Raw genomic sequence first — 27,640 nt, forward strand, 5'->3', positions numbered from 1 at the left:
GTAACCCTACATCTAAACCCTTGTATTAGCTAAAGCTTTATAGGATTTTAATATGGTCATTTTTTAAAACCTCGACTTTTAAGCAGGATTAGAAGTTTAGGATTTAGTCTTTTACGCCTTGCCACACAAATTCATAGACAGTTGGGAATTGGATTTGGGCTGTCGTGGAATTTCTTTTTTTATGCAAGGTCAGCATCAAACTAAATAAACAGACATGTTCTGAAAGTCATGTTTTCCATGTTTGAAATCTCAGGAGTTTTTTTTTTTTTTTAAATTGGCAAAACCTCAGCATTTGACTTCTGGTGTTGAAATCCTTTCATCTGTTAATGTCTGAAAACTCTACAGCCAATGTTATCATGTACATACTTTACCTAGTTAGAGCTATTTCAATGGATCCCATAATTGGTTCTGTCTATACGTTGCCTCGCTTTGATTTGGACTTTCAGCCACGTTGCTGTTGCAAACCTCATTTCCAAGTATAAAAGAATACAATAGCTTTCCTTGAAACACTGGTGTGAAATGTATTGTGTTCCAATAGTTGAAATTGCCCAGCGCACAGACTGCGTCGTCACTTGGGGCGGGAGAGAGGTGAAAAAACAGCACCTTATCTCATTGTTGCAAAAAGCACTGGAATGCAGCTGGAATCTGATTACAATGGTGGTCCGTGGCCTTGGTTACAGGAAGGGGATTTAGGTGGCGTCTCATGCGGTCTTGGTGACAAAAGGCAAAAGGCAGCAGTGTATGGGGAGCACTGAGGCGACATCACTGGTGTGTGTGTAGCGGTGGCATGGGTAGCAGAGTGTGGGAAAGAAACGTCTGGGAGCGTTACTGACTCTGTAAAGTTACAATACTTTCTGACAATAAAAAAACAACACTGGAGAATGTCTTTCCATTTTGCCTTGCTGCATCAGCTCTATATTGTAGGCACTCTAGCCACAGTTGTTACGAGGGACGTACCTTTTTACTATACATGGCCTACAGTGACCTGGATGTTGGATATCAAGTTGACTCATAGCAGGGAAGTCAGAACAACAACAATGATGAAAAGCACGAACAAAATTGTAAAGCTAAACGTAGAGCAGATTAGACCTGTTAAGAAATATGATGGAGCCTTGTCTTACTTGCTAATTGCATGTTTTATTGTCTATTCAAGCTCAACATGTTGTTTAAAAGGCCAATTGATGTCAACATGAGTCAATAACTCCTTCTCAGAAATATTGAACTTGGCATGTTTGCGGTTAGAAGCTAATGCCATGGCAACAGGGATACCTTATTCAACGTATAGTATACAGAAATACACCATAGTTCCCTCAAATAAATAACTCTGTTGTTGTGCAGACTGTAAGGGGATGTCATAATTCTGCTCGAGCTATGCAGGCCCGGCCTCTTCCACATCGGCTCAGCCTGATTTGTGGCTAGGATTTTCATGTTACGTCACATGTGACTCACCAAGTGCCATCCCCTTTGGGTTTCACAGAGCCTTGAGTTTTAATCCTGGTTAGGTTCCCTGCTGTAGCAAGTGTCTTTATTGTCTGCTGTTGTAGTTAAGCAGTTTAGTAAGGCATTTCTCTTGGAACCGAGCCCCACGTGTTGACCTCTCGGTAGTCTGCTCTGTCTTTGTTTTCAGGGTGTGGCAATGGTGTGTAATCAATTGTATTGTATTTGAGCCCTGTCACGGAGAAACCAGTTTGAGTACAAATAGCTGTTGGCAGAATGGGGTGGCCTGTGTTTTAATTGGAATGTGTGAACATAACTGAATATGGCAGCGATGGACCGCGTTAATGGTCTCCTGTCACCAAAGACGTGTCATAGTCTTACATGTTGTTGCACCGCTTCCAAAATCTATACACAGTTGCTACGGACAAAAGATTTTGGCCATTTTGCCAAGCTCTTGTCACAAACAAATCAAGACATTTATTGGTAATTAGGAAAAGTGACATGATCTGTGTTTTTAGTCTTAAAGTATGGTCACAATAACTAATGAAAGTACACTATAGCTCTCACAAGACCAGCATTTCCTTAACAGAATACTCAGATGTAACTGGAGTGGAGGAATGCAGAGTGGGATGCTTAAAAGTGTGTCACACATGTCCCATTTCCTGTTGGTCATTTCCTCAGGCTGTGGGGTCCTCTTTTTGTCTCTGCACATCAGAGTCAGCTCTGCGGGCTCAGAAGGCAAAAGGGTACTCGGCTCTCCTTTCGTCTGATTTGCCAAACAGATTTCTGGAGTCTTTTTGCTTGAAAGAGGGCTGGCTCAGTGAGCTGTAAGTCAGGAGAGTGTCACTGAGTTGCAAACACTCCCCCAAGGTGTGTCTCTCTCTCTCTGGCTGCATCGGACGCTGTCCTACTGGTGCCAGCCTTTTACTGCCTCAAGAAAGCCCCTGGTGACATTGTTCATGCAAATGTCAACCCATGATCATTATGCGTTCTTGTTTGGGAAAGGGGATGGGTCACTGAATAGTTAATAATTGATTTTTTGAGGATTCACTGTTGACTCTGTTGCTTTTTGATTTTGTACAATTGAAGCATCAGATGTGACTTCATCATTCAGTGGTTTTTTATTTGTATTTAAAAGCTCCAGTGGATGACGAGACCAGCCGTCCAGTGGTTGTTAAATATAGATATATATTTCCTTTGTGTTGAGAATGACTGTTCACTATTAGTTCCTGTCTTTCTCTGTTAGCAGCAGAAGTCTAACAGGAAGCTGGCTGTCTGGATAAGGCCTTTGCTAGACAAGCAGAATTACCCTGCCCCCCCCTGCTTCCTGTATGCTGCTCTTTTAAATCCTGCCTGGTACCACATAAACCATACCTGGGTCACTATTAAAAGAAGCGTAATGGTACCATAATATTACAGTGCCACAAAATAAGAAAAGTACAGCACTGCGTTTGCTTATCTGTCTTGCCTTACAGAATTGCACTAACCCCTGTAGATGCAATGAAGCAGACATGAAATGACATATTTGATGCTTCGATAATTGGTGCACAATCGCATCACTTCCACCGAGGTAATTCACCCCACAACAAAGAGGTCCAACACTTCAGGTTAGTCCAGCTGCTTCACTCAAATCAAGTCAATATTGGTGTCACTCAGGACAGCTATGCTCGTCAGTGTGTACATATTGATTCACATGTTTACACTTAACTGGCCCCTGAAATGACAACATTAACAACTCGGATTTGGTGCCAAACCACCGTACGCAGGCCATACAAGTATCCATCAATGTTCTGCTGTCCCAGGTCTCTTTGTAGGCTCACTTGCTTCAAGCTCAGTTCATCAGGTGTGGGATAATGATGTTCTTACATAAGAGTTACCCTGGACACTTAATTTTTTTGGTTGAGCATTTGCTCATGGCGGGGTTAAGACCTGTCTTTCTCTTTGGAGGAGCTGAGATGCTTCTGAAAAGTCTTGTCCTGTGTAGCTCTAAGGTGTGAGGTGATTGTGAGTTAACATTGATTCCAGGTCTGTGGTGAGCCTGACGTTATCAGCTATTCTGATTTTGAGTCCAGGAATTAAGCTGTTGAGTCAAAAGTATATGTGCCTGTGCAACACTCCTGACGCAGGAGGCGTGATCGACATAGAGGAAACTCCCAAATTGTAAAAAACATAAATGATTGCCTTCCGGAAATTAGTCCTGATGTTACTTTTTTTCCCTTCTATCTCACGCAAGCGGCAAACTCTGTGGCAGAGCCGGGACGCCAATAAGGAAGTGCCACAAACTGCAGTTCATCTAGTGGCCGATAGGCGCTGACTGCAGAAAGGATGAATTTCCATAGACCCCCATGTCAAAATGCCCAACTTTACAGCAGAAATAAACATGTTTCTACCCATGGATGCAATAAAAATTATTCAGGATATAGTTAGATTCCACCTTAATGATTATTAATTGTTGAGTGAATTGTTTTATAACGCAACCCTTTTATTTATATTAGGTCTTGCCGTTTTTGCATAAATTAGGGCGTGGTCACTTTGATGGACAAGTCAAAGTGACCTCACTGTCGGCTAATAGCAACGTGTCCACTCTGCTAGGCTACAACGTTAGCTCGTTGTAGTTACTGTACTTGACCCTTTAGCTGTGTTTGTGGTGATTGTGCCTTTTAGGGAATGTTGTTACAAATACCAGACAATTAAAATGTCGTGCTGTGCGGTTCAATGTACTAACAGAACTTCCAAGAAGTCTACTCTCAGCTTTTTTCGTTGAGTAAAATGATAATATTATACATGTTGGCAGTGCTTGTCAATCAATCAATGTTTATTTATATAGCCCAATATCACAAATGTTAAATTTGTCTCAGTGGTCTTCAGTGTGTACAGAATATATATCAGTATGACAATACGACACCCTCTGTCCTTAGACCCTGCTTGTTAGCTTAGCTTGTTAGCCGTGTGTGTGTGTGTGTGTTTCAGCCTTGGGTAAGACTTTTATATAATAGGCTATGACGCCCATAATGCTAAACGGGAGCAAATGTTAAAAGGGGACCCAATTATCCCAGTGGTGGGCAGCGGAGTCCGGCGTTATAACTGGAGATCAAGGAATGCAGCGAAACGCGGACTTGGTTCGCCTGCAGCCCGCTGTAGTATTGGCTAAAGAAATTATGTTGAACAAGGCTTATTAAGTGAGCATGTTAGCCTAGCTTGGCAGCTTCAGCTAGATCGGGAGCTTGGAGCCCCGCCTCGTGCTTCAGCAGCAAGTCCCGCCTCGGCTCCCTTATTTGGATCAGGCGGGAGAAGGCGGGAGTTAGACTCTGACGTCACTGTTGAGCCGTTAGTGGCCGACTCCGCCTACTAAGGGCTTCGTGGGCAACTCTGCAGAATCCTATGGGGGACGTCACGGACCTTACGTCCATTTATATATCCAGTCTATGGTCTCACCCCATGTATCAGTTGGAATGGCTGCTAACAACGGTGAGCATCCAGTGACTAAGAAATGGTGATTTCTTCCTGAAAAGGATCGTCAGCAAACAACACTACCACACAACAAGGCACACTCACCAAGACCCTGTGTTGCATAGTCAGCTGAACCCCACCCAGGCTGCTCTGACCTACATCTGCACACCGATATAGCCCAACCCTCTCGTCATAGAGGTTTTAATCCAATCTTTCGCTTTGAGCAACAACGCATAGGAGTAATTGACATCCTCTTATCTGTGACTGTAACAGAGGTCACATTAAGATATCATCCGAAGCATATTTGTCCAGAACTAGTCCTGATTTGTTGCCTTAAAAGTAGTTCGTAATGATATTGAACATTTCCTGCTGTAAGAGCTAAAGGGTTGAGTGACTAGGGATCTTTGTGCAGGCCCAGACTAACCTCAAGAATGCAGTGATTGTTTCGTCAAGGCCAGAAACACTATTGTAGTGATAAAACCGCACATTTTACATTCTACATAAACCATGTACTTTTCTGCTGCAAATGAACGGAGCCAAGAGCAGCAGGACAGTTTCACTCATCTTTCTGTTTTAAGAATGGTAAAAGCTCCAAAGCATTTGCGTGGTTTAGGTGTGTCATCAATGTCATTAAACATTTATGGAGGTGATAAGGCCTTATAAAACAAACTGATGATTTAAAAGGGCTCTCCTTAGTAACGCCATCATAAAACTGTACTACACTGGACTTGATAGGTTACCCTTGGCTTTTACCAAAGACAAGGTGGCTGTTTGCAAAGGACACTTTCCCCATTCCTATAGTGTGGCAAAAGAGTTACATTTCAGGTGAGAAATAGGCCATACAGTCAGGCTTGATTTTTATATCTGAAACACTTAAGTCATTCTTCACAAGGTTCAATAGTTGAGAGGCACCATGTGCTCTGTTACAACTAAAAATAAAGCTCTGCTTGTTCTCTCATCATCTCAACCTCTTCATCTCGTGTGCGGATTGGTCTGGCTTCCAGCTGCTCTGCACTATGCATTGCCAATGGATGTTTCAGCGACTAAAATCATGTAGAGAAACCTTTTTTAATGTGGTCATGTTTCGCAAGGCCAGGTGTCATTTCAAATGTAAGTTTAACGGTTGTTCACATTTGACATCTTAAGTACCTTTTTTAAGACATAAGTTTGTATTTCTTACTGTTGTAATGTTTTTCTCTCCTGTGTTGGTATTTCCCTGATGTTGCTAGGCAGCATGTCTGTGTTGCTAAACATGTCTTTGAGACAGCGCAGCTAACCATACACCCATGCTATGCCCGTGGGATAAAGGGAATTTTTGAACTGCTTTTTATATATTTAAAAAAAAAAGCATCTCATTGAGTAGGTATGTACATTCTATTCGAAGTCAAAGGCAGATTTGTAAGCTCAAATTAAATGTATCGACAAAATAATTGAGTATGGATATTACATGTTACTTGTTAGACGCTTTTATCCAAAGCGACTTACACACTCAATACTGTGGGCAATCCCCACAGGAGCAATTTGGGGTGAAGTGTCTTTCCCAGGGACACAACGACATGCAGTGGGGTTTGGACCTGTGCTCCCCTAATCCGAACACCAACGCACTAATAATAATAATAATAATAATACATTTAATTTATATCGTGCTTATCTGCCAAGCCAAATCTCGAAGCGCTTCACCACAAAGAACACTGATACAATTTGAGAGATTAAACAAATAATAGTAATAATAATATAAATTAAATAAAAGACGGAGATAGCGATAAAAATGGCAGTACTCCAGGTGTACCATGCTCAAAGTGTATTGGAAGGCCTGCTGAAAGAAGAGGGTCTTAAGGCCGGTTTTGAAGACCTCAGTGGAAGGGGCAGATCTCAGCTGATGTGGGAGGGAGTTCCAGAGGCGCGGGGCGAATGAGCAGAAGGCTCGGTCTCCCACTGTTCGGACTGCACTAGTCCACTGCGCCACACGCCTCCTCCTATCACAATAAAAAAAATCTAGTATGCGATGCCAATACCATTGCATTTTCAGGATTCTCAATAGCAAATTCAATACCAGGGAAAAAAACAAAATTAATCTAATGCAATACGTCATACACTTTCATTACTATCTGCATAGTTTTCTGTTAGGAAACTAAACACGTCAGGTCAGGTCAGAGCTTAAGTTCACTAGCACTCCTCCCACTGAGTTGACCATGGATATGTTATTCCCTGTCATTTTCAGGAAGAAAAACAGATTGATTCTATGGTATTTGTCACTGTCACATTTTGTAAATGTTAGCCCATGTCCTATTTTCACCCAATTTATTTCAAAGGGTTTTTATTTAATATTTGCTTGATTGAATCATGACATGTTGGATGAAGGATTTGAGCTGAACAGTATCCCTCATTGTACAGTTAGTCTTTGACCAATTTATGTAGACAGAACGTAATGCACATAATGATTGGCTTTGTGGCTTAATCACTTTTAAAGTTATATTTCCAACTGTGCTTGATTTATATCCCTGATTTGACAACAAGGATGCTGACTGATGTCCTGATTGGCTCTGTCTCAGTAGGTGTAGTGGAGTTATATGTACCAGGAGAATCAGTGGAAGGGGCTCTTCACTGCGTTAGTTAATGCACATCAGCATTTAGTGTAGAGGGGAGTTTCTACCGAAGGGCCGAGGCTTCATCAACTCTAACTCATCTAATCCATGTGGCTCCTCATTTAGGATTGCTGGTGTTTTCTACAGATACATAATTCAACATCAGCACTGAGGAGCGCTGCCTCATGTATGTTAACTGGACCGTATCATAGAAAGATTCACTTGTAGTTTGTATTGTAAATATTCCTTTTTTTAATCTTTTAAATAAACATTTATAGTCATAACAATATCAGAACGCAGCCCAAGAATCAGTTTGAGCTGGATTTTGACACAACTCTGTAACTCCGTCTCTCACCAGACAGGTCTCTGATTTAGTTGTGCTTTCACATGTAGCTTCTACTCCAGCAGCATTATGAAACAAATCTGCTGCTCCGAAGGAAAGCAAACAAGCCTCACTCCTCCCTCATGACAAAGTGGTCATTGTTGAGTATCGCCCTGATCTAGAATTTAAATTCAACATTCTAGAACTTGTAATTCAACATTCTAGAACTGTAACTTGCCATTCTAGAATTTAAATTAACATTCTAGAACTTGTAATTCAACATTCTAGAACTGTAACTTGCCATTCTAGAATTTAAATTCAACATTCTAGAACTTGTAATTCAACATTCTAGAACTGTAACTTGCCATTCTAGAATTTAAATTCAACATTCTAGAACTTAAATTCAACATTCTAGAACTTGTAATTCAACATTCTAGAACTTGTAATTCAACATTCTAGAACTTGTAATTCAACATTCTAGAACTTGTAATTCAACATTCTAGAACTTGTAATTCAACATTCTAGAACTTGTAATTCAACATTCTAGAACTTGTAATTTGCCATTCTAGAATTTAAATTCAACATTCTAGAACTTGTAATTCGCCATTCTAGAACTGTAACTTGCCATTCTAGAATTTAAATTCAACATTCTAGAACTTGTAATTCAATATTCTAGAATTTAAATTCAACATTCTAGAATTTAAATTCAACATTCTAGAATTTAAATTCAACATTCTAGAATTTAAATTCAACATTCTAGAATTTAAATTCAACATTCTAGAATTTAAATTCAACATTCTAGAATTTAAATTCAACATTCTAGAATTTAAATTCAACATTCTAGAACTTAAATTCAACATTCTAGAATTTAAATTAACATTCTAGAACTTGTAATTCAACATTCTAGAACTTGTAATTCAACATTCTAGAACTTGTAATTCAACATTCTAGAACTTGTAATTCAATATTCTAGAACTGTAACTTGCCATTCTAGAATTAAAATTAACATTCTAGAACTTGTAATTCAACATTCTAGAACTGTAACTTGCCATTCTAGAATTTAAATTAACATTCTAGAACTTGTAATTCAACATTCTAGAACTGTAACTTGCCATTCTAGAATTTAAATTCAACATTCTAGAACTTGTAATTCAACATTCTAGAATTTAAATCAACATTCTAGAACTGTTACTTAACATTATTAAATAGTTTGAACCAGAGGTTGCGCTAGACTTTTTCCCTGCCCGTCCTTTTGACGGACAGGATCGTAAAACTTCTGTCAAAATCCAGAATTACCCGTCGGCCTTTACACAACTCTGACGGGGGGGGGGGGAAGCATGCTCGTCAACTGTCAACTGGGGGGGGGACAGTTCAGACATTTCAATGATTTGTACGGCACAGTTAGGTTTGGAAACGGTATAATTTCCTTTTTGGAGGGCATGCATAACACCGGAGCCTCGCTGCGGGGAAACTGCTTTCAGATTTTGTCCGTCATTGTTAAAAAAAATCCGTCAGACGGAAAATATTCGGTTAACGCGACCTCTGGTTTGAACACATCTTTTACTTTGAACTTGGCATCAATCTTATGGAAACCAAGGAGACCTTCAAAGTGTCATTTTGTCTCCCACTGTTCGGACTGCACTAGTCCACTGCGCCACACGCCTCCTCCTATCACAATAAAAAAAATCTAGTATGCGATGCCAATACCATTGCATTTTCAGGATTCTCAATAGCAAATTCAATACCAGGGAAAAAAACAAAATTAATCTAATGCAATACGTCATACACTTTCATTACTATCTGCATAGTTTTCTGTTAGGAAACTAAACGCGTCAGGTCAGGTCAGAGCTTAAGTTCACTAGCACTCCTCCCACTGAGTTGACCATGGATATGTTATTCCCTGTCATTTTCAGGAAGAAAAACAGATTGATTCTATGGTATTTGTCACTGTCACATTTTGTAAATGTTAGCCCATGTCCTATTTTCACCCAATTTATTTCAAAGGGTTTTTATTTAATATTTGCTTGATTGAATCATGACATGTTGGATGAAGGATTTGAGCTGAACAGTATCCCTCATTGTACAGTTAGTCTTTGACCAATTTATGTAGACAGAACGTAATGCACATAATGATTGGCTTTGTGGCTTAATCACTTTTAAAGTTATATTTCCAACTGTGCTTGATTTATATCCCTGATTTGACAACAAGGATGCTGACTGATGTCCTGATTGGCTCTGTCTCAGTAGGTGTAGTGGAGTTATATGTACCAGGAGAATCAGTGGAAGGGGCTCTTCACTGCGTTAGTTAATGCACATCAGCATTTAGTGTAGAGGGGAGTTTCTACCGAAGGGCCGAGGCTTCATCAACTCTAACTCATCTAATCCATGTGGCTCCTCATTTAGGATTGCTGGTGTTTTCTACAGATACATAATTCAACATCAGCACTGAGGAGCGCTGCCTCATGTATGTTAACTGGACCGTATCATAGAAAGATTCACTTGTAGTTTGTATTGTAAATATTCCTTTTTTTAATCTTTTAAATAAACATTTATAGTCATAACAATATCAGAACGCAGCCCAAGAATCAGTTTGAGCTGGATTTTGACACAACTCTGTAACTCCGTCTCTCACCAGACAGGTCTCTGATTTAGTTGTGCTTTCACATGTAGCTTCTACTCCAGCAGCATTATGAAACAAATCTGCTGCTCCGAAGGAAAGCAAACAAGCCTCACTCCTCCCTCATGACAAAGTGGTCATTGTTGAGTATCGCCCTGATCTAGAATTTAAATTCAACATTCTAGAACTTGTAATTCAACATTCTAGAATTTAAATTAACATTCTAGAACTTGTAATTCAACATTCTAGAACTGTAACTTGCCATTCTAGAATTTAAATTCAACATTCTAGAACTTGTAATTCAACATTCTAGAACTGTAACTTGCCATTCTAGAATTTAAATTCAACATTCTAGAACTTGTAATTCAACATTCTAGAATTTAAATTCAACATTCTAGAACTTGTAATTCAACATTCTAGAACTTGTAATTCAACATTCTAGAACTTGTAATTCAACATTCTAGAACTTGTAATTCAACATTCTAGAACTTGTAATTCAACATTCTAGAACTTGTAATTTGCCATTCTAGAATTTAAATTCAACATTCTAGAACTTGTAATTCGCCATTCTAGAACTGTAACTTGCCATTCTAGAATTTAAATTCAACATTCTAGAATTTAAATTCAACATTCTAGAATTTAAATTAACATTCTAGAACTTGTAATTCAACATTCTAGAACTTGTAATTCAACATTCTAGAACTTGTAATTCAACATTCTAGAACTGTAACTTGCCATTCTAGAATTTAAATTAACATTCTAGAACTTGTAATTCAACATTCTAGAACTGTAACTTGCCATTCTAGAATTTAAATTCAACATTCTAGAACTTGTAATTCAACATTCTAGAATTTAAATCAACATTCTAGAACTGTTACTTAACATTATTAAATAGTTTGAACCAGAGGTTGCGCTAGACTTTTTCCCTGCCCGTCCTTTTGACGGACAGGATCGTAAAACTTCTGTCAAAATCCAGAATTACCCGTCGGCCTTTACACAACTCTGACGGGGGGGGGGGGAAGCATGCTCGTCAACTGTCAACTGGGGGGGGGACAGTTCAGACATTTCAATGATTTGTACGGCACAGTTAGGTTTGGAAACGGTATAATTTCCTTTTTGGAGGGCATGCATAACACCGGAGCCTCGCTGCGGGGAAACTGCTTTCAGATTTTGTCCGTCATTGTTAAAAAAAATCCGTCAGACGGAAAATATTCGGTTAACGCGACCTCTGGTTTGAACACATCTTTTACTTTGAACTTGGCATCAATCTTATGGAAACCAAGGAGACCTTCAAAGTGTCATTTTGTAACCTTTTTTAGTGTTTTGTTTTTAATATAAAAAATATACCGCAGCTCAAATCGTCATGACATTACTATAAGGAAGAGTGATTCCTTTTGTTGCCTTCAAAATGTCTTTACTGAACTTTTTAACAATCATTCATCCAACGGGAGTTCTGCCTTGGATTTCAGTTCATTGCACTTAGTGTGCGTCAGCCTTTCCGAAATAAATAAGTCAGTTTCATAGATGAAATGCACTTCTGATCCAGGACAATTTAGAGTAGGATTGAATAAATCCTATGTAACTCAGTAAAAACGGCCAAATCCTCAATTTAGGGAAGATTACAACTCAAGTGTCATTAACTGTTTACTCCTAATGTGAACAAATGTGTCCTTTAGCACAGTGGTTCTCAACTGGTCAGGCCTCGGGACCCACTTTTTACTTGGTCAATACATCGTGACCCAACATTTTTAAGCACTCAAATCTATTCAACAAAAGATCGTGCTGTAATATATATATACGCTTTTCCGCATATAATATTAATACAAGTGAAGTACAGTGCATATATCCCTTATATCCCTTCACAGAACTAAAGTATGCTTTTAAAAAAGGTTTAATGAGATGATATCAAAGCTGAACTATATAAAAAGGCACACATGCTGAAAACCCAACCCCAGCAGGGGGGTCTGGGGGGATTCTCCCCCAGGAGATTTTTAGAAATACTAACATAAACTATGCATTCTGGTACACTCTGAGAAGAAAATAAATAAATCTGTTACTAGCTACCCGACATATTAATAATATTTTATGCCATTGTTTGTTTATCACTTTGTTCTGACATCTTGCTGCGAGAAGAGTAAAGAGGAGATAGTCTGTGTGACTTACTTTAAATTGTGGGTAGGGGTAGATGGCTCCCATTGTTCTGTGACCTGTCAGTCATCAGACCGGGGGTCATATTTCATTATGTGTTGATTTCTATCTGAAGTTGTACCCATGGATGTAGAAAAAAGAGTTCTACCGCAAAGTTATTCTCCGTGGGGACTTCCGGCAACAATCTTGATTCTGATTGGCCAGAAGACTCGAAAAAACATCAGCAAAGATATTTTATTGAGAAGATGATCACTATGTGACAGAAGTTTTCAAAACCGTTTATGGTCTCCGGAACTTTCAGTCCAACGCCTACTGCATGCGCAGCGTTAGAAAATCCGGCCTTCAAAATAAAAGTTTGACTTTTTCCCCCCACACTCGAAACGGGTCCGCGACCCACCAGTTGAGAACCACTGCTTTAGCACACTTCCTGCTATTGGAGACATCACAAATAAACAGTTGGTATGACTGACATGTTTTTTCAAAAGCTTTGAGCTGTTAGGACACGCCCATATCCCTGCAGGAAGAACTTCCTGCTTGTGTTGTGATCCTTGTTCTGTCGGAAACATGCCATACAAGAGTTTCTCTCTTACACTAATCCTTTCTCTCTTGCTCCGTATCACACTCTCTCTCTTTACACACACACACGGACATGCATACACACACATACATTCACAATGGAAACCACCTCCAAAACATATCCCACATCCTGCGCTGCTCCTTTATCATGTTGGTGATTCAGACTAGGAAACTGTTACCATGTGCTGTGTCGAAAACCAAGAGATTGAAGGAGTTTCACAAAACCAAGACTCCTTGAGAGGGTTGTAGGTCAGATTGGACCTTGGTCAACTTTGAAAGTGGTCTGTTATTTTAGGTGAAGCATTTGGACTGGTAGCTTTTGAATGGGCTTGTTTTCAGCATATTCTTGTCCTGTTGAAAGTGTTAGCTGAACCAGCTACAAAGTCTGTTTGTAGTGGGTATATCCTATTTTCTTTGCAACTGGCCCCTTCCACCTGTGACCCATGAGAAGCGTGTTTCAGATGTTTGATAATTCGGCACAATGCAGGGGAAGATTATCCACCCTCTTTGTTTTGCTGTTTATTATTGTTATGCTGCATCTTTGTGAATTAGGAACATTTTAAACCCCATACATATTTGGTTTAGTAACAGGTGCCTCATACCCACTTTTTCTATGGGATCAGTTTTGAAGTCTATATGCGATCACAGGGGTGAGGAAAACCCCACATGGCTTTATATTCTTACACTCAGAGGAATGAAGGGCAGTGTGGCAAAAGTGACGCTGAAATTGTTGCCCAGAAATTCCAGGGACACCCTTAGTGTGGCTGGAGCAGTAATGGCCACACTGAGGGTGAAGACATTGATTATATGTTGTGGGAAAAATGCTTACGTGTGTTCTAAAAGCTTTGCTGCCGTATTGTGTTCACAAATCTTTCAAGTAGCTCTAGTTGTCCATATGTTGGTCCATTGTACGGCTTTTAAACTGCTAACACAAAATCTTCCCCTCTGCTCTTTGCACAGATATGAGTCGACAAGTTGTACGAACGAGCAAATTCCGTCATGTGTTTGGCCAGGCGGCGAAAAATGACCAATGCTACGATGATATCCGGGTGTCAAGGGTCACATGGGACAGCTCCTTCTGTGCAGTCAACCCCAAGTTTGTTGCCTTAATTATTGAAGCCAGCGGTGGAGGAGCTTTCCTCGTCCTCCCTCTTCACAAGGTAAGTGTAAAGTGCATCATGTCCTAGTAGTTAATGCCACTAAGACAGTGAGATTAACAAAAGGTGTAGGCTTGTTTGCATTTGTTTTTTCAGTAGCACATGCTGCCTAACAATGCTTTGATTAACCCGTATAGTTTGTATTAATTACTCTTACAGCCCGTCCACACTACAGCTTCAAAAAAAGCTTGGAGCTGGGCTTGTCTGAAGCTCGACCAACAACCAATCACATGAATCTCCCGCCCCTGACACACAAGCAGCGGTTTGATTGGCTAGAGCTTGTACTGGCAAATGATTTGATTGGCTGACGCTTCCACCGAAAGCTTCAGAAGCTTCAAAAGTTGAACATTGCTCAACTTTTGCAGCCTGAAACGCCAGGAAAGCTCCGCTCTGCTTCCCACAACGCAGTACGGCGAAAAGTGACGTCACCCCATTCAAAGTGAATGGGCAGACGCGTTGGAAACCGTTTTTGAAGCTGTCGAAGCTGTAGTGTGGACGTTCCGTTACTGTTTACACTACTATGTCTTGATTTGTTGTTCATTTTGTACATGAATGAGATCTTCATAAGAAGGCAAGGCAAGTTTATTTATATAGCACCTTTCAACACAAGGCAATTCAAAGTGCTTTACAAAAAATGAAAGACATTAAGAACATTTAAAACATTTTAAAATCAGTCATTAAAAATAAAAGATAATAAAATAAACATTAAAAGACAAAGTACATGGATAAAAGTTAAAGTGCAGTTTAAGATATGAATAGTTCAATTTAAAGCAGCGACAAAAAGAAAAGTCTTCAGCCTGGATTTAAAAGTAGTCAGAGTTGCAGCGGACCTGCAGGTTTCTGGGAGTTTGTTCCAGAGTTTGTTCTCCATGTTTAGTTCTGACTCTGGGGACAGAAAGCTGACCAGTCCCTGAAGACCTGAGAGATCTGGATGGTTCATAATCACAAGAAGGACAATATTGTGTGTGTGTGTGTGTGTGTGTGTGTGTGTGTGTGTGTGTGTGTGTGTGTGTGTGTGTGTGTGTGTGTGTGTGTGTGTGTGTGTGTGTGTGTGTGTGTGTGTGTGTGTGTGTGTGTGTGTGTGTGTGTGTGTGTGTGTGTGTGTGTGTGTGTGGTGTGTGTGTGTGTGTGTGTGTGTGTGTGTGTGTGTGTGTGTGTGTGTGTGTGTGTGTGTGTGTGTGTGTGTGTGTGTGTGTGTGTGTGTGTGTGTGTGTGTGTGTGTGTGTGTGTGTGTGTGTGTGTGTGTGTGTGTGTGTGTGTGTGTGTGTGTGTGTGTAATGAACATCTATGTTTTGAAGCACAACAATCACGTGAACAACCAAGAGTTTCCTTTTTCCATGTTTTGTTCACATTAAATAATAATTTGCATTGAAAACGTAGCCTCTCGAACTGCTGGCTTGGTGCCGGCGTCCCTCAGGCTTAATGTTTGCCTAAGTTGTTTTATACACCCTCATGTGTACAACAGAAACTACTCCAAAGCCCTGGAGCGAACCTGATCCCTGCCTCCATATAAGAAATCACTCCACTCTAGAATGACTTTTGGTTTGGCAAGACAGCATTTGAAAACTGTTCAACTGGAAACAAGTTAGCTCCTCGCTTTTGTTTTACCCCTGCTGTCATAATTGGGCTAATTAAGGTGCACTTGAGATCTCCCTGTATCCCACAGGGCGCTATGGTCCCCAAGAGAGCCCTTGGGTGCCATTATGCTTGATGGTGGTGAATTGCTAGCTGTTTCTGTTTGGCAGCTCTTTGCAATAGCCAAGTGGCAGGTCCTGACACGGAGTGACATAAGTACTGCAATACTGTTGACAGTTGTAACCTGGGCCTGTAATTAATGCACAGCAGCCGGTCCCGTGTCATCTGAGAAGGCTCTGGCATAGGGGACCGGATCCTTGGGCCTGTCATCGCACAGCTTACACCTCTCAGCACCTCGTTCCACACAGAGCTTGTGGTGGTGGGCTGCAGGCTCCACCAGTTTCACACCCCTGTCTCTGTTTGTTCGATGAGCTCTGCATGCCGTCCTATCCCAGGACAGCATTGGTGTGTCTACCGAACGTCTGTTTTTCACCACTGAAATATACAGTAGTAAGAGGCGGAGGTCTTTCTGTGCAGAGCAAACCTCGGGCAATTTCCTCAAGTGAGAGATTGAAAAAGCTTTTTTAGATCTTCATCATATCCAGACTGCAGGCGAGACAGAAGAATCCTTCAGATGGAGTGTTTCCCTCATTCAACAGGCCATGCATTCAGACACTGGAGCTGAAAGGGGAATGCATGTTGTTTAAGACTAATAGTATTTTAATTGTGTATGTATGCAAGGGGTGCAACAACTAATCGACTTAATCGATTAAAATCGATGACCAAATTAGTTGCCAAATAATTCAGTCGTCGATTCGTTGGTGATGTCATCACGTGTGTTTTACGCGCCGTTAAGCTCCAACGTTATCGGTCTTTTTATCGGTACTGGAGACATTTAAAAAAGATATGTCATGTATTATTGCTACATAAACATTATATCGCAGTCTTAGTGTCGCCAACTCGTTTCTAATATGCAAAAAGACAAACAAGTGCAATAAGAGTTTAGCATGTAAGGGCGGTAACACGAGCTATTTGTCTAAACATTTAGCAAAAGTGCTCCACATCCAGACGGGGAAATGCACCGGGTTCGACTGTCTTTCTAGCAGCTCTGTAGCCCGTCCACGAGGAACGTTTCCACGTCAGCAACACACGGAGTTAACACAATTATACAAACATGGGTTAATGATTAGACGGAGTTATTTATTTAGTAAAAGTTTGAGCTATTCTGTTTGCAGTTCTGTCATCAGATTATTTAATACCATTTGTTAAAACATTGTTGTTTCTTTTGATGTGAAATATTATTTATTTAATTTAAATAAAAAGCAATGTTAATTTTGTTCACAATTTGTTTAATTTATAATATGTATTTTTGAATCAAGTATTCATCTTTATTGTCCTCATTGTTAGTTTCCACATGCCTAAAACAACCTCAAGCTACATCTAAAAGTTGATGGCTAAATAAGAGCGTTTGAGAAATTGTGCAAGGCATAATAGTCGTTTAATTAATCAATAGATTAATCGATTATCAAATTAGTCGTCTGTTGCAGCCCGATGCTGTGGCCAGTGTGGACTCCCAACAAACCAGTTCAGCAGCCGAGCATACGAAGAAAAGTTTAGCTGTTGGGACATTGGAACAACATTCAATTTGGATCTTAAATCAAGGGGAATTAAAAAAAATCACTATTCTCAATTGAATTCCGTTGGTCCATCTGGAGATCTCAGTGTAGCCTCAGCTTGCAATGCAAGTCTTAAAAGTGGTGCGATCCTGTCCCATGCAGCCGGTCTGACTAGAGCGCGCTGCAGTGGATCAGCGACACCCAAATGCTTTAGGGGCATTTTTAATACACTGAATGAAAAGGATTGTATCCTCTTAAATTAAAAATAATACAATTATTTGTATATGCATCATAATGCGTTTGCATTTGTTATTGGGCTGACTGTACACATGGTGTGTTGTACTTTATCTTTTGTCTGACATACAGTAGCTTTGCTTTGTAGATACTGCTCTAAACCTTATCGAAGAACACTTTGTTAAAATCACTTGGTCCTCATTTCATTTTTTGTTTCAAGGGCACACATCCCCTAAACCCCCCCCACCCTCCCATCCCTAATGTGAGGGTGCATCTGTCCGGCTCACCCATCTGCCCGGGCTGTGCTGCTCCCAGTCTCTGTGGGCAGCCAGCTGCTCAGGCCCTTTGTCCCGTGCTTACTCCCAGCGCAGCCCTTTGTCACAACCACACTTCAGCTGGGGGAGGCAGAAGTGTGATGATGCTCCTTCCCCCTTTTACAATGAACCCATATGCAACTGGGCATCGCTTTGTTGAAGTGATGCAACAACAGGAGGAGGAAGAATTGCTGAAATGATTACACTTCAAAAAATGGTAAATGGTTGGAAAAGCCTCTCGGAGTTCACAGGTTGGTGTCATGGGTCTGTTACTTGACTTGAGGTCTGAGCCTCATTTTAGGTTGTCAAGCAATAGAGCCGATGCTTTGTGTGACTCAGGAGGGTGAGGTTCGTGCGGCAGGCCGCTGTGACTCAGCACAGCCATGGCTATTGTTGCTTCCTCCTGTCAGAACACAGGCATTTATAGAGAGGGCATCAGATGTCCAGCTCAACACATGTCACCCCCTTGCCTCATGCTTTCAATCTCCTCCTTTCTCTTTCTTAGCAGGATGCCTGCTAATTTATTCCCTGATTTCCATATGAAGGAAGCGGTGGGAGTGAATGCAGCTAGCAAGTGTTCAGTGAAACATTCCTGATAATTCCTCTCTGTCTGCTCGGCACATGAGAATGGACGTCTCAGTAAATCATTAGTGATGTTGAATCCCTTAACTCGAACGTATCCAAGCATGCAGTTGTTTATTTCTCAACGCTCTCTTTCCTCTTTTTAACCATCAGCATTTTATTTTCCATGCAGACGGTTCACTTTGTCAATTGTAAGCATCTTTCATTTCCTCTTAGTCTCTATTCTTTTTTTTAAGGTTGACCTTGACTACAGCCATAACACAGTGCAAAGCGTATTACTTCATGTAGATGGCATGTTCCACTTTCAAAAGCTGCCTCTGTACTGAAAGGTTGATCAGATGTGGAGTGTGTATTTGATTTGGATTCAATCCTTCAAAGCACCATTCATCCAGTGCTCAACCTTTGCTGTAAGTAATCCCTGGGTGTGCACGTCGACACAATCATTCTGTTCTGGCTCCCGGTTACGCTGCCAACTGTCTATAATCACAAGAAGACCCTGGTTGTGCATGGTATCCAGGGTCTTTCCCCATGCTTTGGTCAGCTTGTGTTCCAAGACCTATACTGCTCGGCTGCCTCTGCCTTTGCCGCCTCTGCCGCTCAGTCCTGCTGACTGCAGATTTTACCATATATGGTCATTCACTGCTCCCTGCCTGACAGGCTTCCAAGACCATTTCCTCCCTGCCTTGCTATTGGCTGCTTCATGCAGTGTCGGCACACATGTGAATTCTGGGATAGGCTGAAATCTGAAGAGTGGCCACGATGAGAAAACTGGGTTGAAGTCAGATGTTGTCTGTGTCACAGAATCACTCACTGCATGAGGTGCCATATCAGAATAATTACTTTACTGTGATAGTCTGCATGACTGCTGGTATACTGAATAATATGTATAATCCATGAATACAGATCTGAGAGCACTGATGGTTCCTTTTTAAATAAATCCGACTTTCTTTTTGCTCCAAAACAGCAGGTGGTGTCTGCAATGCCTTTTCAATCTTTTGATGCATTTAGAGTCTGCTTGATACGAGCAATTAAACCACAAACGAACCACCGTTGCACACGTTCCACACACTGAATCATTTTCAGTAGGCTGCCTTTCATATGTTCAAAGTGCTCTCTGGAAATAAATGTTTGTGTATCAATCTCCTCAGTGCAGTGTTGACTAAGAGATGACGGAAGTTAAAGGCCCTGCCGATATTCATAGGATTGCTTGTCTTCTGTCGCATGGACCGAATCATTGCTGGTCCCGTGTCATCAGCAACAACCAGCCAGGGCTGTTCAGTCTCTGTGAGCAGATAGCTCGTGCTGCAGGAGCCTTTGGACACTTAACACAGATCCAAACTGGCAGCAGACCAGCTACCAGTTAAGTAGTAGTAAATAGCAACTTGTTTTTAGATGCTCTCTGGGATTAATCTTATCACATATTTTCACTAGCCATGTACCAGCAATGCTAGAGTGCCTCTGTAGTACATCTCCGTATAGTTTTCTCTACTCTATCTATATATAGCTGAGGGTTTGCTGTATTGTCCCTGCCTCTATCATACAGACGGAGACGTATAAAGATGGACATTTCCATGGAGCTCTGAGCGGCAGTGGACAGCATGCAGACCCTTTTAGTGGTGTGCATGTGTGAATCACATGTTGAGCTGCAAGGAAAGGAAGTGTGCAGGCCTCTTGTGTGAATGAAAAGAATGTCCTCTACTGCCTTGAGGGATGTCGCTCATCCATTTTTGTTCTGTTCCAGTCTTCGGCTTTGTATCTATTGCGGTGTGATTCACTTATTTTGTGCAGTCTTGCTTGTTGCTATGCAACTGGTTGTTTTCTAGGCGTCAGACATTCCTCTCGAAGGATACAAATGTCTGTAGTGTGTAGTTATGGACACGCTAGGTATTCAACGGCTGAGTTTAGCCCCTTGCTGTTGCTGTGGGGGGTTTCTTTTCTTTTCTTGCATTAGTGCAGCAGAATTAATTTTTTTCGACAATCATTTTCACGTTGTCAGTTGCTAGGCACACTTTCTATACCTTTACCTTGGAGATGATTTTCTTGCTTAGCTGGTTTAGTCTGTTTGGGCCCATTTGTTTGAGAAAGTGTAATGTTACTGACGGACACAGCTGTTCACCTGCCTGCCACGTCTCGAGTCCATAGTACAATTAGAGCCCTCGTGAAGTTAGGATGAATTCACGTCATGTATCTCCGTGTCTCTGGCCCTGCTGATCTCTTTGTGTTGGAGGTATGTGCACGACATCCTGGAAGACGTTCTGCCTCATCTACAGACAAATGCAGACTTGCGAACGAGCCTCGAGCTCTTCTTTTGAGAGGGACGGACGGGAGAATGCAACGAGTTGCCACAGGTTAACTGTCCTGCACGGCTCCACCCTGGTGATCCCACTGCCTTCGCCTCGTGGTTGTTGTTTCCAGTTAACCTGTTTTATTGTCAGTGTTGGCAGCTACAAGGATCGACCTCTATGCACACTCCATTCCAGTCGTGTGTTATCAGATGTTTATGCCGGCTCGAGGCAATTTACACACTCTGAATTCCTAATTGTGTACATCAGACATGGGCGGCATTAACACCTCAAAGGGTGCTACATTTGACACCCTCGCGCCCCTCTCGCTCACATTGGTCATACCCCAACAGAGCTGCCTGGGGCCGAGGTGAGGAATGTGAAGAACGCCTTGCTCTCTGGTCAAACGGTCGTCTCCTCTGCCGAGCCCGGGTTGACCAGGAGGTCGGCCTCAAAGAGCTTAGCCAAAGAGGTACTGGGGCTTCATGGTGTGTTGCTGCAATTCAACTGTAGAAGCTACCATTTAGATTTTAAGCACAAGATTATTTGTTTCGTTTGTGCAGGTGCTCAAATGGTGTTGATGGAAAACTGAGTAATGCAAGAGCTTGTTGGAATAGTTGCAGCGTGCCTGAACCAGAGGTATGATGCGGGGTGTGCTGTGAGATCTCTGAAGGGTTGGGTTTTAAAGGCCGATTGCTTGGCTCTCGTAGATTATCTTAATCTTTGCGAGCTCTGTCCCACAAGCCTCTGCGTGGACGCGTACAAAACATGAATATATGCTTCTCATAAATGTTCTATTCACATATTTCTAATTGCTTGTATAGGCAAGAATAGTGAAGTCTTCGTCTGTAATAGTCTACGCCTTCTCACACAGGTCACTTCTAAGATTCAGATAAAGACGTTGGTAGTTAACCGTGAAAATATATGAGATGCCTGGTCGCAGTGTCCTCCCTCCTTCTCTTACACATGAGCCAGAAGCTATGTTTGCATGTTAGTAGTCAAGTAAACATCTGGAAGTGTTTCATAGTGTACCACCCATCCATTGTAATGTATCATAGAGTAGAAGCTACCAAAAAGGTACAGCCCCAATTGATGTTGAAATGGAATGGACATGACAGAACTGGTTTGAAACCACTCTGGGTGACATGCATTTTTGTGGGTGTGCACATGTTTTAACTCGACTGAGCATGACCTGTAGCACTTTGGATCTTTCCAATGGGAAGTAATAAATGCACTGTTAATGAAGAAACTAAAGCGTTTACTTTGAATAGTTTGCTAGCGTTATCTTAGCAATCAGTTTTCTCTTTGTCGGACTGGTTCCTGTTGCCACACCTGGTCATCAGTGTGTGTCCTTCCTGCTTTAATGACATCCTGTTCCTATACTGTCTTCAGGAAATCACGTACAGAAAAAAAGTCTGCTGAACTCTGTAGTAATACACGTCTCTCTGCTGACTATATTTGCATTATGAGGCAGACAATACCATGTCCGCCTCATAATGCAAATATGTCGTGATTTGTGATCAACTAAAGGAACATTTAGAAACTGATTCATCTGCCGAGGCGAGGTCTCATATTTAATGGGAATGTTATCTGATCCTGGATGGTGGCTCATAAATCCCGATTGACAGCAGTGTCAAAGTCTACTGTTTTTACACGGGGTATATTTCAGGGTGTGTTCCGCCGTGAGGGTGAGGTTTAGACGAGATCTTGTGATGTTCACATACTACACGTACGCGCACGCAGAGTTCCTTCTCACATACACTGGACTTTGATCACTAGAGTTGGAGAATGTGTCACAGCCCAACTCTGTCAAGTCAGGTGACTGCATGGTTACGGGCCTAATATTTTCATACAGCGCAGACAGACGGTTGCTTCCTGTGATTTGTACTGATGTCCAGCCGTTGTCGGGCTGCACTGTGAACATGTGTTCTCAACGAATATGAACGGACCACCGAGCGATGAATCATGTTACTGGTGTTGCAGTCGCACCACTGTGGATGTGCACCGTGACCGCAGCGGACTTGAAGTGCTCTTTATCTGCTGGAGCAGAGGCAGGAACGCCTGAGCAACATGACACTCGTATCCGGGACCCGACTGTCCCTCTGAGCCCAGATCACCAGCCTCTGCTCGCCTCTGGCTTTTGTTTCTTACTCTGTTTTGTTCTCGGGCAGGGGGGTATTGTTTCATGTGAGATTCAAGATGCGTTTCTTCTTAGAAACTAACAAAAGTCCATTTTTACACCGCAGGACCGAGATGTATCACAACTGATGGACCGTATTATACAGCTATCCAGTCAAAGTGTTGTCAAGCCTCGTCACAAATACCTAGTTTACAGTGTTTTGTATATATTTTGGCATTAAGTTTAGCACGAATGAATGTAACCTTTATCGCCCTCCGAGTTTACAGCATTGTCGTTAACAATAACCTCTGGATATAAAAGCTGCATTATCTTGGATTCTCCGTTATCCAAGTAAACAGTTGATGGTTTTATTTGCTTCAGAAATGCCTTTCTTTATTTCTTGCTCTTTTGAAATGTCACAATGTGCTGCAGACGGTGAATTACACTTCCTTTCTGTATTTATCTCACACTCTTAAAGCGTAAAGATGCATGTAATCACTTGGCTGCTAAAGTGAAATGTACAATTTGGGGTCAGCGTGGTCTCGGAGTGGGAGAGACCGTCTCTTTACTCACACCAGTAGCTCTGCCTCTTGTGGCAGAGCTCCCCGACTATAGAGGTGAGCAGTTGTTGCTAGTTTGACTACATGAAATAAATGTTGCTTGTTAAGCGTCTGTTGAATAAAGTGCTGCACGGTATTGTTAAGCTCACTGGTGCTGGTTTGTTTTATGTCAACAACAGGTGGAGAAGCTATAAGTTGTAAAGGGAGAAGACAAGGCTCTGAAGAAGCTTTCTTTTTTAAAACAGGAAATGGACTAAAAAAAAGTGTCCAAAAGAAACACAAACAATTACATAACTTTTTTATTTGGATTGGTGAAATTGCAAAAGTCTAATGCATTTTGCTTGCATCAACTGAATGTGTGTTTTACAGTCATTGTAAATCATGCTTGCATCTGTTTGGATAAACGTTAGTCTTTACTTTGAGTTATGTTTTCTTGAGGTTAAAGTCACTTTTAGTTGAAGCTCTTTTCTCATTTCTGTGTTTACACATTTGGGATTTCTGTTCTTCTCAAGCCATGATGTTTGCAATCCCCCGTATAATGGCAGAATAGCTGTGGGCGGTGGGTGGTGGGGTTTTTTGTATTAAGGAAGCCATCGTGCTTTAAATAGGGCTCCAGCAGCAGGACTCTTTCCACATTAGGTGACCTCATCCCTCCGGCCCTGCGGTGGTACTTGAAGTCAACACAGAGCAGGGTGTGTCCCAGACACCGTCCACCACAGCCCGGGTTTGTTGGGTCACCTCAGCCTGAAGAGAGCACCTGGTGTCCTGGCTCACAGGGTCCAGAGTTTACATCCAGCGTCATGCTGCCTATAGGAGGGTGGAGGACGATGTGCAGTATAACTGGGGGTTGTCACATATGTAACATATATATCATTAAGCTGTCTGTGGCTCTTTTTCCTGCTGTAACTACGCACATTTCCCCTCCGTGGGACTAAGTATTCTGATTCTGTTTGTGTGCATCAGAAATGCATTCGTAGCCTGTCCAGTCCATTAGTTATATAAGCAGGTTATGTAAAGGGAACCGTTTAGAGTTGGATACAGCGTTACCATTTTAAAGTAAAGCCATGCTGTGAAAAACTAAGCATCTGTTGGCATGTGTCTAGTCTACCGTATAATGACGTCACCAGTAATACCTTTTCTTAATTACTATGCGCGGGCTAGATCTAATCTCGCTTTGCTTCTGCCACTGATAAAACCCTAGCTTCTCTTTTGCCGAGCGATGAATTGCTGGTTTTAGGCCGTTTGTTTTGCCGTGTTGGAAGACTAAATCTGAAATCTTGGACGTAGTTTTTGTGGGACTGGGGCTTCCCCTCACATCTGATTATCTTTCTGAAGCCACTTCTCAAGTGCTTCCACCCGACTGGGGGGAAATGGTGGAACAAATGTATGATGTCATGTTGTGTAATCCAAAACTCGTTTCCAATCTACTTTTGTTCTGCCTTCAAATATTTCAATGTAAATGCTGTGAAGTCTGCAATTTTGTAAATTCTTATTCTCTGAAGGCTGCTCCTGACAATTGGATCAGTTTCATTCAACCTTTCTTTGCTATAGCCTGTTTGAGCTTATTTATGTTGCTAAGATTAGCAATACTGTTATTGACCCGTTTCAAAACATGCTCACTCCTTCAACATAGACCATGTTCTTTGTGCAACAGCACACTCAGACTAATCTCATTAACTTCTGTTGTTTATCTTTGTCTCTACAGACAGGACGCATTGACAAATCCTACCCCACAGTGTGTGGACACACAGGCCCGGTGTTAGACATCGACTGGTGCCCCCACAATGATCATGTCATCGCCAGCGGCTCGGAGGACTGCACAGTGATGGTGAGCTTTGCCGCGCCCTTCGCACCTGAACTCAGACCTCTTAATTGTGAAAAAAATGCAACACACATTCTTGAGGTGATAAGTGACAAGAGACTACATGCTTTTATTGCAAAAGGCCCGGCTGTGGTAACTACGAGATGGGTTCAGACCTCACCCTCTGGATTAGATTAGACTCAACTATGTGCTGTAGGAATCAGAGCTGGGGAATGATTTAGCTGTTTATTGAGCTGAGGTCACCGACTTCTTTGAGACTGTAGTTATACGTTCCTCCATATGTCCTTATTTGGACCTTGAAGGGGCTGAGATAAGTGTGCTGCCTGTTTGTGTTTGCTGCTGCCACTTCCTCACCTGAAAGTCCTGACTTCCTGTTAAACCCACTCTGAATCAATGCCATATTTAGTTGACGTGTGCAGAAGTAATGGACCATCAATGGTTCCTCTCTTCGTAGTATTTGATGTGTAAAGGGAACATTCACAGCCCAAACAGGCTCTTGGTGATGTTTGGTTTAGATTAGTGCCAGAGGGCAGTATATTTGTCGACTGGTAGAGATATGCTCTCACATTTAGACGTGGCTTCACTCTTTTTATTTTTTAAATTTGGAATGCGCTTAAACTGTCAGAAGTTCAAATAAAGTTGAATGTAACTCAAAATGAGATCAGCACAACTCACTGCATTTAAAACGGTGCTAAAATATAAGCATATAAATTTGTCAAATGTTGGACATGGTTTGGTTGGAAACGAAAGTGTTGCCAGGGACGGTAATGCAGGCATCCTTTTAAACGCCTCGGAAAACAAAATAGAAAGGTTTTTCTTTGAAGGCCAGCCGACACAATCAACATCAGCGTCCGTGTTGAACAAAAACACACATAATGCCGATAACAACTGAGATGACAACTACACAATATCTTCGTTTATCTTGTTTTTTCGGGCTAACATTGTACTATTTTTAGTGATAATATTAAACCTTAACTCTGTATCCCATCTGTCACTAACTCAGACTGAACTCTTAGCCGCTGCTGCCCCCTTCTGTTCCTTTTGATAACTACCATTCACCGCAGTAACATTGGGCAGGGTGGGGTTGATGGCTTCATAATGAAATACTTTAGAATGTATACTGTTGTCAGATTTAGGGCTAACAATGAGTGTCCCTCCAGCAGGCTTACATGTATTTGTTGTGGCTGACCTCTTATGTAAAATAATAAAAAACATAATGTAAAGAAAACCAACACCAAGATTGCGACACCACTCCTGAGCATTAACACTTGTGTGCAATATTTACCTAGTTGAAATTATTATTATTACTGGCTGGTAACAAGAATCTGTAGGTAAATCTGTGAAATATATCATTTCACTTCTATGTCTACCACACTGCATTCTACATGCTTTACTCTAGCTGTAACAATGTTCATTTCCCCCCCTGTGGTAAGAATAAAGGGATTCTGATTGGTTCCCCTTCATGTCCCCCCCAGGTGTGGCAGATTCCTGAGAATGGCCTCGTCACTTCCATGGCTGAACCAGTGGTGATACTGGAGGGCCACTCCAAGCGTGTCGGTATCATCACGTGGCACCCGACGGCGCGCAATGTCCTTCTTAGTGCCGGTAAAGTTCTCTCTTAAATGTATGAAATGCATTTGAACCAGAGGTGTAAGAAGTACTCGGATATTTTATGTAAGTAGAAGTACTATAGTGTAAAAATACTCTGTTACAAGTAAAAGTCTACTACTTCTATTTTATTGAACTTACTTGCACTTTTGTATCTGTTATCTGTGTTATTGCGTTGCACTGTTGGAGGAGGCTGTGACCTAAGATTTTCATCAACTCAACTACACTGTAGCTATGTTCGAATGACAATAAAAGCCTTGGATCTTGAAGTCCTGCACACAAAATCTTACTTAACTAAAAGTGCAAAACTAATGGCATCAAAATGTACTTAAATAACAAAAGTAATATATTATTATTACTAAACGCGCTGCTATCCGGTTCTCCTTTACTTCACTCTTCAGGCTGCGACAACCAGATCATCATCTGGAACGTGGGCACAGGAGAGGCGATGATCAACCTGGACGACATGCACCCGGATGTCATCTACAGCGCGACCTGGAACCGCAACGGGAGCCTGATCTGCACCTCCTGCAAGGACAAGGCCATCCGTGTCATCGATCCCCGCAAGGAGACGGTTATCGCCGTAAGAATCGTTCGGACATTTCTTTGTTGCTGTGACACATCTTCTTTTATATC

At 41.6% G+C, this 27,640-nt stretch overlaps 1 protein-coding gene across 1 annotated transcript in view; it reads left to right on the forward strand.

The window, feature by feature from the left end:
- Window positions 1-27,640, forward strand: part of coro1ca (coronin, actin binding protein, 1Ca) — a 38,427-nt gene that overhangs the window by 4,084 nt on the left and 6,703 nt on the right. Inside the window, exons 2-5 of the mRNA XM_034090522.1 lie at window positions 14,096-14,295; window positions 25,280-25,402; window positions 26,872-27,001; window positions 27,406-27,587. Of these exons, the coding sequence (XP_033946413.1) occupies window positions 14,098-14,295; window positions 25,280-25,402; window positions 26,872-27,001; window positions 27,406-27,587 (633 nt within the window). The 5' untranslated portion in view covers window positions 14,096-14,097. The remainder of the gene's footprint in view (window positions 1-14,095; window positions 14,296-25,279; window positions 25,403-26,871; window positions 27,002-27,405; window positions 27,588-27,640) is intronic.

The sequence above is a fragment of the Pseudochaenichthys georgianus genome, chromosome 9 (genome assembly GCF_902827115.2).
Source record: "Pseudochaenichthys georgianus chromosome 9, fPseGeo1.2, whole genome shotgun sequence".
In the NCBI taxonomy this organism is placed as follows: domain Eukaryota; kingdom Metazoa; phylum Chordata; class Actinopteri; order Perciformes; family Channichthyidae; genus Pseudochaenichthys; species Pseudochaenichthys georgianus.